The 13,539-nt window shown below is 38.4% G+C and overlaps 1 protein-coding gene across 4 annotated transcripts in view; it reads left to right on the top strand.

The window, feature by feature from the left end:
- LOC104609862 (MraZ) overlaps positions 1-13,539 on the top strand; it is a 127,170-nt gene that overhangs the window by 33,454 nt on the left and 80,177 nt on the right. For all 4 annotated transcript variants that reach the window (XM_088895918.1, XM_010276265.3, XM_010276264.3 and 1 more), the window contains exons 8-12: positions 5,724-5,779; positions 5,885-5,984; positions 7,878-7,995; positions 8,129-8,338; positions 12,047-12,371. In XM_088895918.1, the coding sequence (XP_088752044.1) occupies positions 5,724-5,779; positions 5,885-5,984; positions 7,878-7,995; positions 8,129-8,338; positions 12,047-12,371 (809 nt within the window). The remainder of the gene's footprint in view (positions 1-5,723; positions 5,780-5,884; positions 5,985-7,877; positions 7,996-8,128; positions 8,339-12,046; positions 12,372-13,539) is intronic.

The raw sequence follows: 13,539 nt of genomic DNA, 5'->3' as shown, positions 1-13,539 counted from the left end.
GTGGGTGGATTGGCTTCCTTGGGCTGAGTACTGTTACAACACTGCCTATCATTCTTCCCTCGGCATGACCCCTTTTCGCATCATCTATGGCCGAGACCCTCCCCGCTTGTTATCATATGAACCCGATTCTACTCGTTTGGAGGAGATTGATCGTTCCTTACAAGAGTGCGATGCCCTTCTAGCTGACGTATACCTTCGCTTACAGCATCGGGAATTGTCGTTCGAACCGGGCCAGTTTGTTTGGTTGAAGCTTCAGCCCTACTGGCAACGCTCCTTGCGCCACAGGGCTGCCCCTAAACTAGCCCCTAAATTCTATGGCCCCTTCAGGGTTTTGCGGCAGATCGGCGCAGTTGCATACCAGCTAGAATTGCCAGAGAGTAGTCGGATTCATGATGTTTTTCACATCTCTTTGCTAAAACCATTTACGGGTGCTCCTCTGGACCAAGTCCCCTCCCTACCACCCTTGAAAGAGGGCAAACTCATTCCCCAACCTAGGACTCTTGTTCGCTCCCGTATCAATCGAGGTATTCTTGAAGTTCTGGTAGAATGGGACAGTCTACCGTCAGCCGAAGCCAGCTGGATCCCCTTGACCGAATTCCAAGCCACATATCCCGAGTTCGAGCTTGAGGACAAGCTCTTAGTCCAGCAACAGTGATCCGGTGTTCTCACCCTATCCAATTCGGCAGCAACAGTATTCTTATCAATTCGGAAGATTAGATCAGATTATCTTATCTTATTAGATTAGATTGCCTTATCTTATTAGATTAGAATTAAGAGAGACTTATCTTATCTTATCAGTCTTATCTTATCAAGATAGAATAGATTGCCTTATCCTATTAGATTAGAATTAAGGGAAGCTTATCTTATCTTATCAGTCTTATCTTATCAAGATAGAGTCTCCCTAATCAGCAAGGAGTCTCCCTAAGAGTAGGACTCTTACCTCTTGTAATCTCTTATTTAAGGAGCTGCTATTATTCAATAAAGGCATCGAATATTCTGTCAAGAAGAGAGTAAGGAGAGTTGGTGATCTCTTGAACAAATCACCATCAAGGCGCCAAGATAGGTACCTCAAGAAAAGGAAGGGACAAGGGGAAACAAGAGGGTTTTCCCGTGGACCGACCCGTGACGAGATCCTATTCCCGGGCCCTTAACAAGTGTTCTTTTTCCATTGGGTCGAGTTGACTGCTTAGATGAGTTGGCTGAAGTCCTTGCATGTAAGGTGGGCCATTTCCCTGGGAAATACCTAGGGCTCCCTCTCGGGGCCAAGTGTACCTTGAGTGCTATTTGGGATCCGGTGGTAGAAAGGATGGAAAGGAAACTTGCCTCATGGAATGCCAAGTATCTTTCCCTGGTGGGTAGAGTTACTCTCCTTAAAAGTACTCTTTCAAACCTACCCACCTACTTCTTATCCCTCTTTCCCATCCCTTCCAAATTAACAAAGAAGCTGGAGTTCCTTCAGAGAAATTTTCTGTGGAGAGGTTGGGAGGAAGAAAGAAAAATCCATCTTGGTAAGTGGGATCAGGTTTGCCTCTTTGTGGAGGATGGAGGGTTGGGAATTAGGAAGTTGAAGGTTTTCAACTCTTCTCTTCTCAGTAAATGGCTTTGGAGGTTTGGTGTTGAGAGGAATGCTTGGTGGAGGACCCTAATTGCATCTAAACATGGGGTGGATTGGGGTAATTGGAAATCTTTGGATCCTTTTCAGAGCTGGGGGTGCTCACTTTGGAAAGGAATTTTGAAATCCTTTCCGGTTTTTTCTGATGGTCTAGCTCTCAAGATTGGTAGGGGATATAGGTTGAAGTTCTGGAAGGACTCCTGGTGTTTAGACATCCCCCTGGCTGAAGCCTTTCCGCTGCTTTTTCATTGTGCCCTCAGTCCTGAGGCCTCAGTTGCTGATATCTATGATGTGGTTGGGGACTCAATCTCCTGGTGCCCCCTTTTTAGACGAAATCTTTTTGATTGGGAGATGGATCAGCTGTTGGCCCTTCTGCAACTGTTACAGAGGCAATCTATCTATGTTAATATGGATGATGAATGGAGGTGGAGATGGTGTTTTTACTGTTAAATAATTGGCCTCAAAACCGTCTCTGGCAAGAGCCCACACAGGTGACAGGCCACAGCTAAGATCTGAAAGCTGAACCCCTCTCCTACCCACACAGGCCAATCACCTTGCTCCCCTTAGCCTGATCAATACACACCCTACCCCTTTGTCCTCAGCAATCAGCACAAATGCATGCATATAATGCCATTATTTTTGGTAATAGATAAATAAAAAAAATTCATTAAAGAAGAGTAAATATATACAGTAGGGTGATAAGATGCCACCCATAAAAGTCAAACACCTAAAGCCCACTCACTAAACCTTCCAGCCCCTCTTAGTACAAACAATATTTCCCTAAACCTGACTCACACCCTTCATTTTCCCCAAAACTTGTTCCAGGCCCTGTTTCCATCTCCTCTCCATTCTGTTCAGGTATTTCGACCTCTATTACTGAAGGAGAAGGATCACTGATGATCTGATAATGCCATTACATATTATGATGGTTTTCAATATTTACATATAGAACTATCCCATTAATTATAGATAAGATATTTAGCTCTTAAGGAAAGATTCTTGAGTCTCAGAAAAAGGTGATGAGAAAGAAAATGGAGAAGGAAGAGTTCTCCTGGGTGACCAAGTGGAGAAAGATCTTCAATATAGAAGCCAAAAGGTTTCTAATGGAGGACCCTTGAAGAAGGCTTTATCAAGCTAAACTTTGACAGTAGCAGTCTTGGTAATCTCGGGCCTTCTGGTATTGGAGGTGTGTTTAGGAATGCAGAGGGTCAGGTTGTTGCCTTGTTTTCTGGTCCAATAGGAGTGGGGGATGCAGTTAGTGCAGAGGTCCAAGCAGTCGTACAAGGAGCACAGCTAGCAAAAGATTTAAACTTCACGAGATTGGTCATTGAAGGAGACTCTAAACTTGTAATTGGGTGGCTGAAAGAGCCAGGGTAATGAGAAAATTTAGGTGGCTAACATCCAATTAACACATAGAGTTCAGTGGGAAAGGAGATCAGATAATGGGATGGCAGATCTTCTTTTCCAAGCAAGGGGTGCATAGGGATCAATTATTCTGGACTCAGTTGTAATTTTGCTTTGTTTTTTGAGGCAGCATCTCACACCTCTCTGTGGGATCTCTGTTATGTAATTTTTGTTGGCTCATATTAATCATTCTTAATAAATCACTTTATTACTTATAAAAAAAAGGTATCAGCATACTCAGGATTGGTTTTGAAGGTGAGAGAGAAAGGAAGAGGAATGGTGATGCTAAGAGAGGAAGGAATCACATGGAGCAGTTTATAAAGAGAGAAGAAAACAAAAATAGGAAGTTAATACAACTCATGGAGTTGTGTGCAAGATATAGAAGGCAAGTTATCATCATATACCAGCAGGAAGAGACTTGGGAGGAGGGCAAACAATCTCTAGGACTTAGCAAGAGTTTATCATTATCAAAGATAGAGGGAGAGCAGAGAAAGTATGGAGAATGGAGGGTGAGAACTGTGCTATGCATTGAACTCTCTCACCATGTAGAAAACTTAGGACGGGTGTCAATGGCAGTAGAAAAAGATGAGAAATCTGGAAAGCGATGGTGGTGTAGTAACAGAGAGAGTTAAAAATTGGAAGGAAGTAGAAAACACAGTAAAAAGGAGTTGAGTACTAATACAGTGAGGATTTTGGGGAGCATGCAGTTCAAAACTTCAAGGTCCTCAATTGTTTTGTGAAAATATCCAATTTAAAGCTAAACTTGGGGAATAGGACCTTTACACGCATCAATTTAACTAGGTAGTCATAAGAGAGTTAGTTGCAAACATCTTGGCATGTGTGGTAGCTAACTGGCCTTTAACCTACATAAGACTAACTTTAGGGGGAAACCCTAGGACAAAAGGCTTTTGGAACCCAGTGTTGGATAGATTCTCTAAAAGTTGTCCACTTATAAAAAGAAATATATATGCTTGGGAGGAAAGATTACATTTATAAACTCTACTCTTTCAAATCTTCCAGTATTTTCTCTAAGTTTTTAAAAGTCTGGTGCTAGTGGCTACAAGTACAAGGTTAGGGAGGATTATGTGGGGGTTTTTGTGGAAATTGGGTGAATCCAAAAAGATCTATTTAGTGAATTCAGATTTGATTAAAAGTAGGAAGGAGGGAGGATTAGGTTTGGAGGATTGGTGTATAGGAATGTTTCCCTTCTTGCTAAGTGACTTTGGAGGTATTGGGCACTAAGTTGTGGCATAATGTGATCAAAACCATTCATGGTTCAGTTGTGAGCGATTGGGATGCTGGTGTGGCGGTTTATGCTACTTTGGCCTACCCTTGGAAATTTATTCATTCTATTTATGGATCTTTCTTGGCTTTCATTATGATGCCTTCTACAGGGATAAGGTGAGATTCTGGGAAGATTTATGGTGGGCCAACTTACCTCTAATGGATAATTCCCTTTCTATTTTTTTGGTAGATAAAAATAAATCCCCTTCTATTTATGCCACATCCAAACATAAAACCAACCCATTGCTTTCTCTGTATCTTTGACTGAAGCTAGTCTAACTTGGAATTTGGGGTTGAGGGGTTCTAAATACTCTCTAACTCTTACTTTTGCACATATGGATGGAAGTGTATCTGATACTTGTGTTGCAGATAGGAGTGTTTGGTCTCTCTAATTCCAGGTCCTTTTATTGCGCCTTGTTCTTTCATTCTCTTTTTAGTTTCTTCCTCTTCCCCTCTTAAGCAATTTGGCAGGCCAATACCACCCAAGATAAGTGCATTTTGGTGGAGGCCTTTCATTCAAGTCTTAACACTTGTGAGGTTCTTCAAAGGAGGCTAAACTGGTGCTTGTGCCCTCATCTATGCTTTGCAAGGGAAGTTCTGAAACTATATACCATCTACTCTTCTCCTATAATTACGCCTCTAGCATTTGGGAACAATTTTCTTTTCTTTTTTCCTTGTGCTGTTTGGATGCATGTTGGCCCACCAAGGGACGTAAGTGGTTTATTTGAAAACTCTCTCCTATCCCCAATCAAAAGAAGAGGAAAGATCTTATGGAGAAGCACAAAGATGGCCACCTTATGGAGAAGCACAAAGGGTGGGAAGAGATCAGTTACTTTGGGCTACATTGTAATGTTGTATCTTTTTTGGGGGGAGTTAAGAGAGTTTACCTCCCCCCTCTTTTGTAATTGACTATTTCTCATTAATGAAAATTTTTGTTATTGATAAAAAAAAAGATGGCCATCTTATGGCCAATTTGGGAAGAAAAAAATGCTAGACTCTTCAAGGAAGAGGTCCACCCTATAAAATCCTTGATTTAGAATATCATGATAAAGGCAGTTAATTGGGTAAAAACCATTCATGTTTATAAATGCTACTTGGTGGATGATCTTCTTAGAGGATGGCAGCACTTAGCTTCCTCTTCAACCTTGGAAATCAGGAAAACCAGGACAACCTTATCCACATAGTCCCCTCCTAGGGCAGGCAGCACAGAGCATGTCTATTTTTTTTTTGTCTATGTATTATGCATGTTACTTGTGGGGTTGACCATAAACTATTTGGTTTTCCTATGCACTTCTGTTTATAACTTGTTATAATCAGAACTTTGCAATTGCTTAATTTCTGTGTTATTGTTAATCTGTCTCTATTTATTGAGGTCATTTTAGTCTTCATCCTTGTTTGATATCTTTGTTTTTTCATTTGATAGGTCGGGCGAGGTGCCTTACTTCAGGCTCCACTGGATGATGAAACTGGTCGTAATTTGTAAGTTGTGTGATTTTGTTCACTTGTTTGGAGCAGATTGTGTACATTTATGAGCATCATCAAAAACTTTAAGAATATCTAATTATTTAGATTTGTCCTCATCAGGGCAACTAAATCCCGTTGTGAGAGTCAGACATGTCCAATGGATTTGATAGCTCCTCCAGAAGATTGCCATGTTAACAATACATTGTCCTTTTCCTTGCAAGTGAGTAATAATTTATTTCCGAATAATTTGCTCCTATGATATCGGAATAATTTGCTCCTTTTGATCCTTCCTCCCACATTTTCCAAAATTTGGTTGTTTTTCCCTCCATTAAACCTTCCAATTACCCATTAAGATTTCCCTCCTATACTTATATTTCTAGAATTGCCACTCATCTTCTTTAAACCAAATTCCCTCCCTCTTTTTTATTTAATTTCATATAATAACATTATTTTTTGTGGTCAAGAATGTTGCATTTAAGATGACCATGTGAAACAATCATTGCATGTGTCAGACTAGAACGTTGTACTTTATTTAATCATTCATGTGCAGGGCCTACCTAGAATATATGAAAGTACCTTTCTTTGTGTTTTTCATGATGTGATATTAGTTTTATCTGTTGATAATTATTATATAATATTTATGAGAGTATATGGACAACCTGGTGCCATCTCCTTCTTCTCATTCTTTACAAAGAATGATGTGTGTATGCTGTGTATATATATTGACATTTAAGTAGACAGAGATAGAAGGAAATACATTAAAAAATGTTTTTTGGAAGGAATTAACTACACTAGGCCCCCATGCAATTATGGGTGGTGAGTACAGTGCAGTCTTCCAACTGAGGGACCAAAAATATGGGTCACTATAGAAAAGTATAGAATTGAGCATGACTAACTGCCAAAATAATATATACATACATACATACATACATACATACATATATATAGTTTCATCAAGGTTGATGGGCATATTCTTTGGATTTTAGTTGGCTCATAGGAGATGAAGATTTCATGAGTCTAAGTCAGAAATCCTCCCAGATAAGCTTCTCGAGTTACACAGCTTCAGAGCTTATTGGTTATTGTAGAAGATGGTTTTATAAATTCCATTGAACAGTTTCAAGCTATGGGGGAATGGACCATGGTGACTGGCCAACTTTCTAAATGTGATTAGGGAAATAGTGTCAGCAAAAAACACTTGAATAAGATGGATATTGAGGAGTTTAATTTCTATGGTGGATAAGCTGGATAAATCAGGAATAGGGGGAGATTTGTGAAGTGACAGTTCCTTATACATGTAGTTTTTATATGGGATTAGGACTATCTGTCATAAAAATTAGGACTATCTGTATTTTATGAAACCTTGTATATCTTGTTATGAACACATTCCTTTTTGTTATATAAACTAGTTACTTTTTCACAGTAAAATGTTTTTTATTCAATTATTTCAATCAGATTGAAGGAATTACTATGAAGCCCTTGTCATAAAAAAATTATGAAGAATTCAATTTAAAAGAAGCAATGCAACCCTTTTTTCGGGTGTTGTGGACTGGTATTTAGTTGATTGAGTATATGCAGTGTTTAGATTACTAGGGATAATTATTATCTGTGTAAAATTTTTCTACAGAAAGTTCCTACTTCTTGTGCATTGGCTGCATTCATCTACTTTCCTCTAAATCAGATATGTTTCATCTTAGTTTTTTTACCTGATTATTAGTTGCATCATTACCTACCAAAAAAGTGAAGACAAACTCTGCTTGTCTAAGATCATGCATGAACAATAACAATTTAGACAAACCACTTGGTATGTTGTTTCAAGTCTTTCATTGAAACAATTTTTACTGTTATGCTATTTAAAATCTAAACATCAGTAATAATCTTACATGTCACAATTATGGATGACAACTCTTGTACGCAACTTCCATCCAATATTTCCAATCATTGTAAAACATTGATTGCCTGTCACCCATTCATCTGAAAGGCCTTATACGTCTAATTCAAATATGATATTTACCTGTTGTTATTACTGATAAAAATATAAAAATATTTACGGCTGTTACTAAATATAGTTTGCTTCATTAGTAAGCTTATTGTATCAGGCTGTAATTTTTGGCAGATTTGTCGTGTTGAAGACCTCACTGTTAATGGCCTTGTCAAAGGTAGCATTCTTCAAATTCACAGGGCAAGGACTGTTGTTGTTGACACAGATGGCATGATAAGTGCATCAGAATTAGGTAATCCATAGCCTTCAATGCCTGATTTTTCTTGAAATGAGACAATGCCCATTAATATATTAACACAGAAGGTATATGTACAAGGCTTAACTATCTGTGTTTGTGTTTCTACCTTGTTGGAATTGTCTTTTAGGTTGCAATGAAGGCCTTGGTAGAGGAAATTTTTCAAATGGAGCTGGAGGTGGTGCTGGACATGGGGGGCGAGGAGGATCTGGATTTTACAATGGACGGTTTAGTGAAGGTGGTAAAGAATATGGTGATGCTGATCTTCCTTGTGAGTTGGGAAGTGGAAGTGTGGGGCCTAGTAAAACGTATGGTCATGTTTCTGGAGGGGGGATGATAGGTAACACATTTTCAAAAACTTTTCCCTTCCATCAGTTTTGTCTGCATTAGTGGCATAATTAAAGGCTTCCATTGGTAGTCATCATCGTGTTTTTATTTAGGATTAGGTTGTAATGCAACGAACTCCTCAAAACAGTAATATAGTAGAAGAATAAGATGATCTTACCAGTCATATATGGAACTTCAAAGCTTTGTTTATTGATTAGAAAGCTGAATAATAACAATAAGATATACATTGTGTGAATGGTTTTAGGGGCCGTTTGGCAAGTCTTTTTGGGAAGATCTTCTGGTAGCTCTGACAGTTAAAAGACGCATTGAGCTTTTGCATTAAGATCTGAGCAGCCTGAAGCCCATTTGGCTAAGGTGTGTCTTTTTGTGCGTCTTTCCGCGCAAAGATGAATAGAAAAAACGCAAAAGCTCCATTTAGAGCTTCCCGAAAATCGCCTGTTTTGGGCTTGCATCTTTTCAGTGCATTGGCTTTTGGCAGCTAGATCTACCGCGAACCAAACGGGAAAAGGCCGAAATCACGGTCTACCGAGCTTGTAAATAGCCAGCAGACCACACGGAAAGACGTGCCAAACGGGGCCTTAGTAACTTTTATTGTCCCCTTAAACCTTATGATACTGATTAAACTCTGTAAATTGCCCTTGATCAACCTGCTAATTTTTTATTTAAAAACAGTTAAATTGAAATAACAAACTAAAAAGACAAACTGACCTCTTTTTCCTATAACTGTAAGTTCCACTCTAACTCACTAAACTACTAGACTCAGATTAATGAAACTCCAATAGAAACTACTAGATTCATGGGCGACTCAGCTGGTGGGGTCCACATGATCAACATTTGGCTGATTTTTGACCACTGTTTATTTTTCTGATGAATAACATGAATTTTATTAATTGGTAGAAAAGAGTGAGTTAGCTATATATAATACATGATCCGTCAATGTACCATTTTAGTGAGGCTGGTAAGTGCCATCTCTTCTCCAAGATCCTTATTTGTTGTATTTCAGGCTTTTCAGCCAGGTAATCACTACCTTTGAATCTCCCTCCATAGCAAATTTCGTAGTAGAGTTCCCATATCCTTTGGGTCCCAAGTACAATGCCAAAAATGCATCCATTATTATCTCTAGACTCATCCAATGCCTGAAGCTCCTGGGTTATCTAAACTGCAGCTTATCAAAATGTAATTAGATAAATTCTTCACTAGGAGGGACCCAATACAAGGTAACCACAACCTCATGGGAAGGTCATGAAAAACAGATTGATGAAGGACACCCACTTTTTCTGAACATCTTGATATTTTTAAGGCCTATTTTCCTCGAACTTCAACATATCCAAAATTCAATTCAATCCAACAGTTGATTGAGAGAGGAATTTGGTATGCAGCTTTTTCCCAGAAACCGGATTGTTGACTTTGACAATCCCTTCTGCAGCCTTCTCTTGAATTTCATCTATTGATTCTTTGTCGTCACTGTCTTAGACCCATCTGTATCAGGTATTCAGGTTATCAAACGTCTCTTTCCTTTCTCACCCCTAGATCTATTGTTGTTTTACTTCACTGATATAGATGCTTACATGATCTGTTTCGATGATAATATGTAGATGTAGCCCTGTTTTAGGTAGAAGAGGAAGTATCTTTAAGCAGCTTTTATGGTCTCAGCATACTGACAGAACTGCAAAAGGACAAAAGTGTCCTTTTACTAACAGAAACCATGATGTTTATTTGGTGTCATGCACATGTACATGCACCATTTAACATCCTTCATCTGAGTATATATAAATGTATATACATATACATTTCAACACTACACATCAAGTTGGAGCAGAAGTATCACTCATGCTCAAGTGAATATGAAGCAAAACAAAACAAATAAGAACTCTCCTAATTCAATTTATCTCAAGAAGGAAAAGAAAATTCTGTCCAACTTTGTATGACACACTCCATGAAGCCCTTGTCAAAATTCAAATATTAAATTTTGAGCAAAAGTTGTTCATTGGATAAGTACCATTGACAGTCCTCGAATATCACCCTCATTCCCCTATATGATCAAAGGAGCAGTGTAGTTTAAGGCATCTAGGTGATGCCTAGGTGTATTGGCCTGGCAAGGTGAGTTGATATCTAGGTGACAACTAGGTGTTGCCTAAGCAACAAAAATGAATAAGTAGATATATACTTGTTTTATAATGTGTGTATATAACCACAGATTAAATCAGTAAACGATGAAATGACAACTTATTCTTGATTTTCAGAAATAATCACAAGTTTTCTGAATGACCTCCCCAGTCCAAAGGAAAATACAAATATACACAAAGATTTTTTTTTTTGGTCAATAACTCTGAAAATTTTCATTAATTAAGATGCTTTAAGATACAACAAGAAGTTGCAAAGATATCAGCATAGAAGCTGACCCAGGACAGAATTACAAATGTGACCAAAACATATCTGTTCTTTGAACCCCTTGCTTTGCTAAGCTATCAGCCAAACTGTTGGCCGATCTCCTAACCCAACCCACCTGAATTGACATATTCCTAGACATCCATTTGAACCTTCTGAAATCATTCTTCAGCTGCCAGGTCACTCCTTCCCCTTTCTGCAACCATTTTATCACAGTTTTTGAGTTTCCCTCGATGATCAGTCTATTAATCCCCCAAATATACACAAAGATTAAGAATGACATTTTGACTATGGGCTGGCCTTGGATCAGTGAGAGGAAATGTGGCATTTTTTACCATCAAAACAAGGTTAAGAGCCCTAATTTTTAGATCTACATATACTCCTATCAACTGAAATTGGGTTACACGTTTGTATAAATATATAAATGAACATAATTGGTTACCTAGGCGATAAGTCTCCAAAAAAGCCTAAGCAATAGTTGATGCCTAGGTGACGCTTTGACTACACTGGGACGATAAATTTGTTTCATGAAAATGGAGGGAAAGAGGAAGAATTAAATAGAGTAGAAAATTTATAATTAGGAATACAAAGGAGAGTTTTAATGCCTAGAGTTTTGCCACTACATACTCAACCTTGGATTGAATCTTACCACCCAAAGTTTACATGTAGATGTAGTTAAGATTTTCTTTTTGGCTAAGATATTCTAACCTGCACAGAAAGTATCTTTTCAATATAGACTCTGAAAAGAGAAGAAAAATAATATTTTTTTGGGAATCTACTTGCTTCTGTGCTAGTTGCTCTTAAACATGTCCATCAAAATTTGAGACTGCTGGAAAAACCTGCTTGCCATTCAATCTAGTAATCCATTCCATAGGCTTGAAATTGTTGGTACAAGCATTAGGACTTTCATCTGGTTGCATCAGTGCCAACATCATATAGGGGACCTCTTTATTTTGTGAGAAGTTGCCACAAGGACTTTCATTCTCTTCAAAGATATTACTATAACTGATGCAATGAAAAATTATGAATTAACAAGAAGTTGCAGCTTACAAATTAGGGTCACAAAGACAAAAGTTTAACATGATAGGTTCATTTCATTGAATATATAAGCAAGTTGTTGTGCTTTTCTCACCATATTCCATGAACACATTTCTTTTCTTTTTTGTCTTTTGTGACTTGAATCACTTTTCTCCGGTTATCTGATGTTCTTGATATAGTAGCTTGCAAGCAGCTTTGTTTTTTTACAATTTTTATTGGATGGAATGAGATCCAAACCTTGCCTACTAATGTCTTTTTTTTTTGGATTTTCTAGTAATAGGGTCCATTCAATGGCCCCTCTTGAAGCTTGACATTTATGGATCTTTAATGGCTGATGGTCAAAGCTATGGTAAAGCAATAAGAGACCACAATAGTAACTTGGTGGGTGGAATTGGTGGTGGTTCTGGTGGGACAATTCTTCTTTTCCTTCAAGCACTTACACTTGGTGAAAATTCTTCTTTATCGGTTTCTGGGGGCAATGGTGGTCCTGTTGGTGGCGGTGGTGGAGGTGGTGGGAGAGTTCATTTTGATTGGGCTACGATAGCCACTGGAGACGAATATGTTCCAATTGCAACCATAAATGGTGCCATTGACAGTAGGTATGAATGGAGTTATTCAAGTATTTAATATTATTAGTCATACATGCAATTGATGTGATATTTCTACCAACAAAGTCTATGCATATCTAACCATTAATTATGCTGAGAATAAGTTAGTATTTTATATTTGAGTGCTTTGGGGTATTTGTATATTTTTATCATTGGTTATTTATGTCTGTTTGTATATTTTAGTTATGGAGGGTATTGTTGTCTTTTATTGAGTTTTTTGTAACCCAACATATAAATAGAAAAGAAGCAAATGATGGTTGCAAGTGTGCTACTCTCTTTCATGTCAATTTCTCTCTTCTTTTATTCTCTCCTTTTTTATTCATTCATAGTTTCCAGTCTTCATTTATTGATTTGAGAATTAATATTTTCAAGTTGGTGTCAGAGCTCTAATCCAATAGAACTGCTCCACAAGCACACGTGTTAGAAGCCATATGACTTAAAGGTCAGGAGTCATGGTGGATTTGTTAGACAGTTTTGTATGCCCTTAGCTTCAATCAGAATGATGTACTTTATGAGTTTATTGTAAATGAATAAAGATACATATTTGATTCATGTTCCCTTGGTATGTTTCTGTGTAATACCCTTAAACTGGACACTTAATGAGACTCGTGTTAGTTTAGAATGTTCACAGCCGGTGGGTCGGTCTGGGGAGACCTATCCTGACAAGGCTGACACTGTGGTGCCATCAAGTCGGTTGGGGTGGCCTGTCTCAGCTGCCAGGGTGAGACCCTAGGCACATACAGTGTAGGATTAATTGAATCTTTGAACTGGACCAGATTTCCAGTATTGCCCTGGACCTTGGAGATTGATGGGCAAAACTGGAAAGTTACACCCGACCCCTAGACTCGATTATGATACTGCACTAGGTGTCGGATTGGGCTATCTTTGATGTACCAATTAGTGAGATCCTTAGCGGGGGTCAAAACCTGGGTATGTTGGGACAGTCCGAGAATTCATCTGAGTGGGTGATCATGGTGACAGGATCAGCCCCTTTGTCGGACAAAGGTAATGATCGGGGATGCACTCTCTCTGATGGAAACCAAGACTGCCGGCAGCCGATTTCAACCGTTGAGATTTGTTTTGCAAAATATATTTTATATAAGATATAAAAGTATATATATGGTTTCCAAAATGTTTGCAAGAAGGTTTTAATTCCCGG

The sequence above is a fragment of the Nelumbo nucifera genome, chromosome 1, assembly GCF_055504915.1.
Source record: "Nelumbo nucifera cultivar China Antique chromosome 1, China Antique-T2T, whole genome shotgun sequence".
NCBI classification, from domain to species: domain Eukaryota; kingdom Viridiplantae; phylum Streptophyta; class Magnoliopsida; order Proteales; family Nelumbonaceae; genus Nelumbo; species Nelumbo nucifera.
The sequence above is the reverse complement of the archived record's forward strand: the minus strand, read 5'-3'. Positions and strand labels throughout refer to the sequence as shown.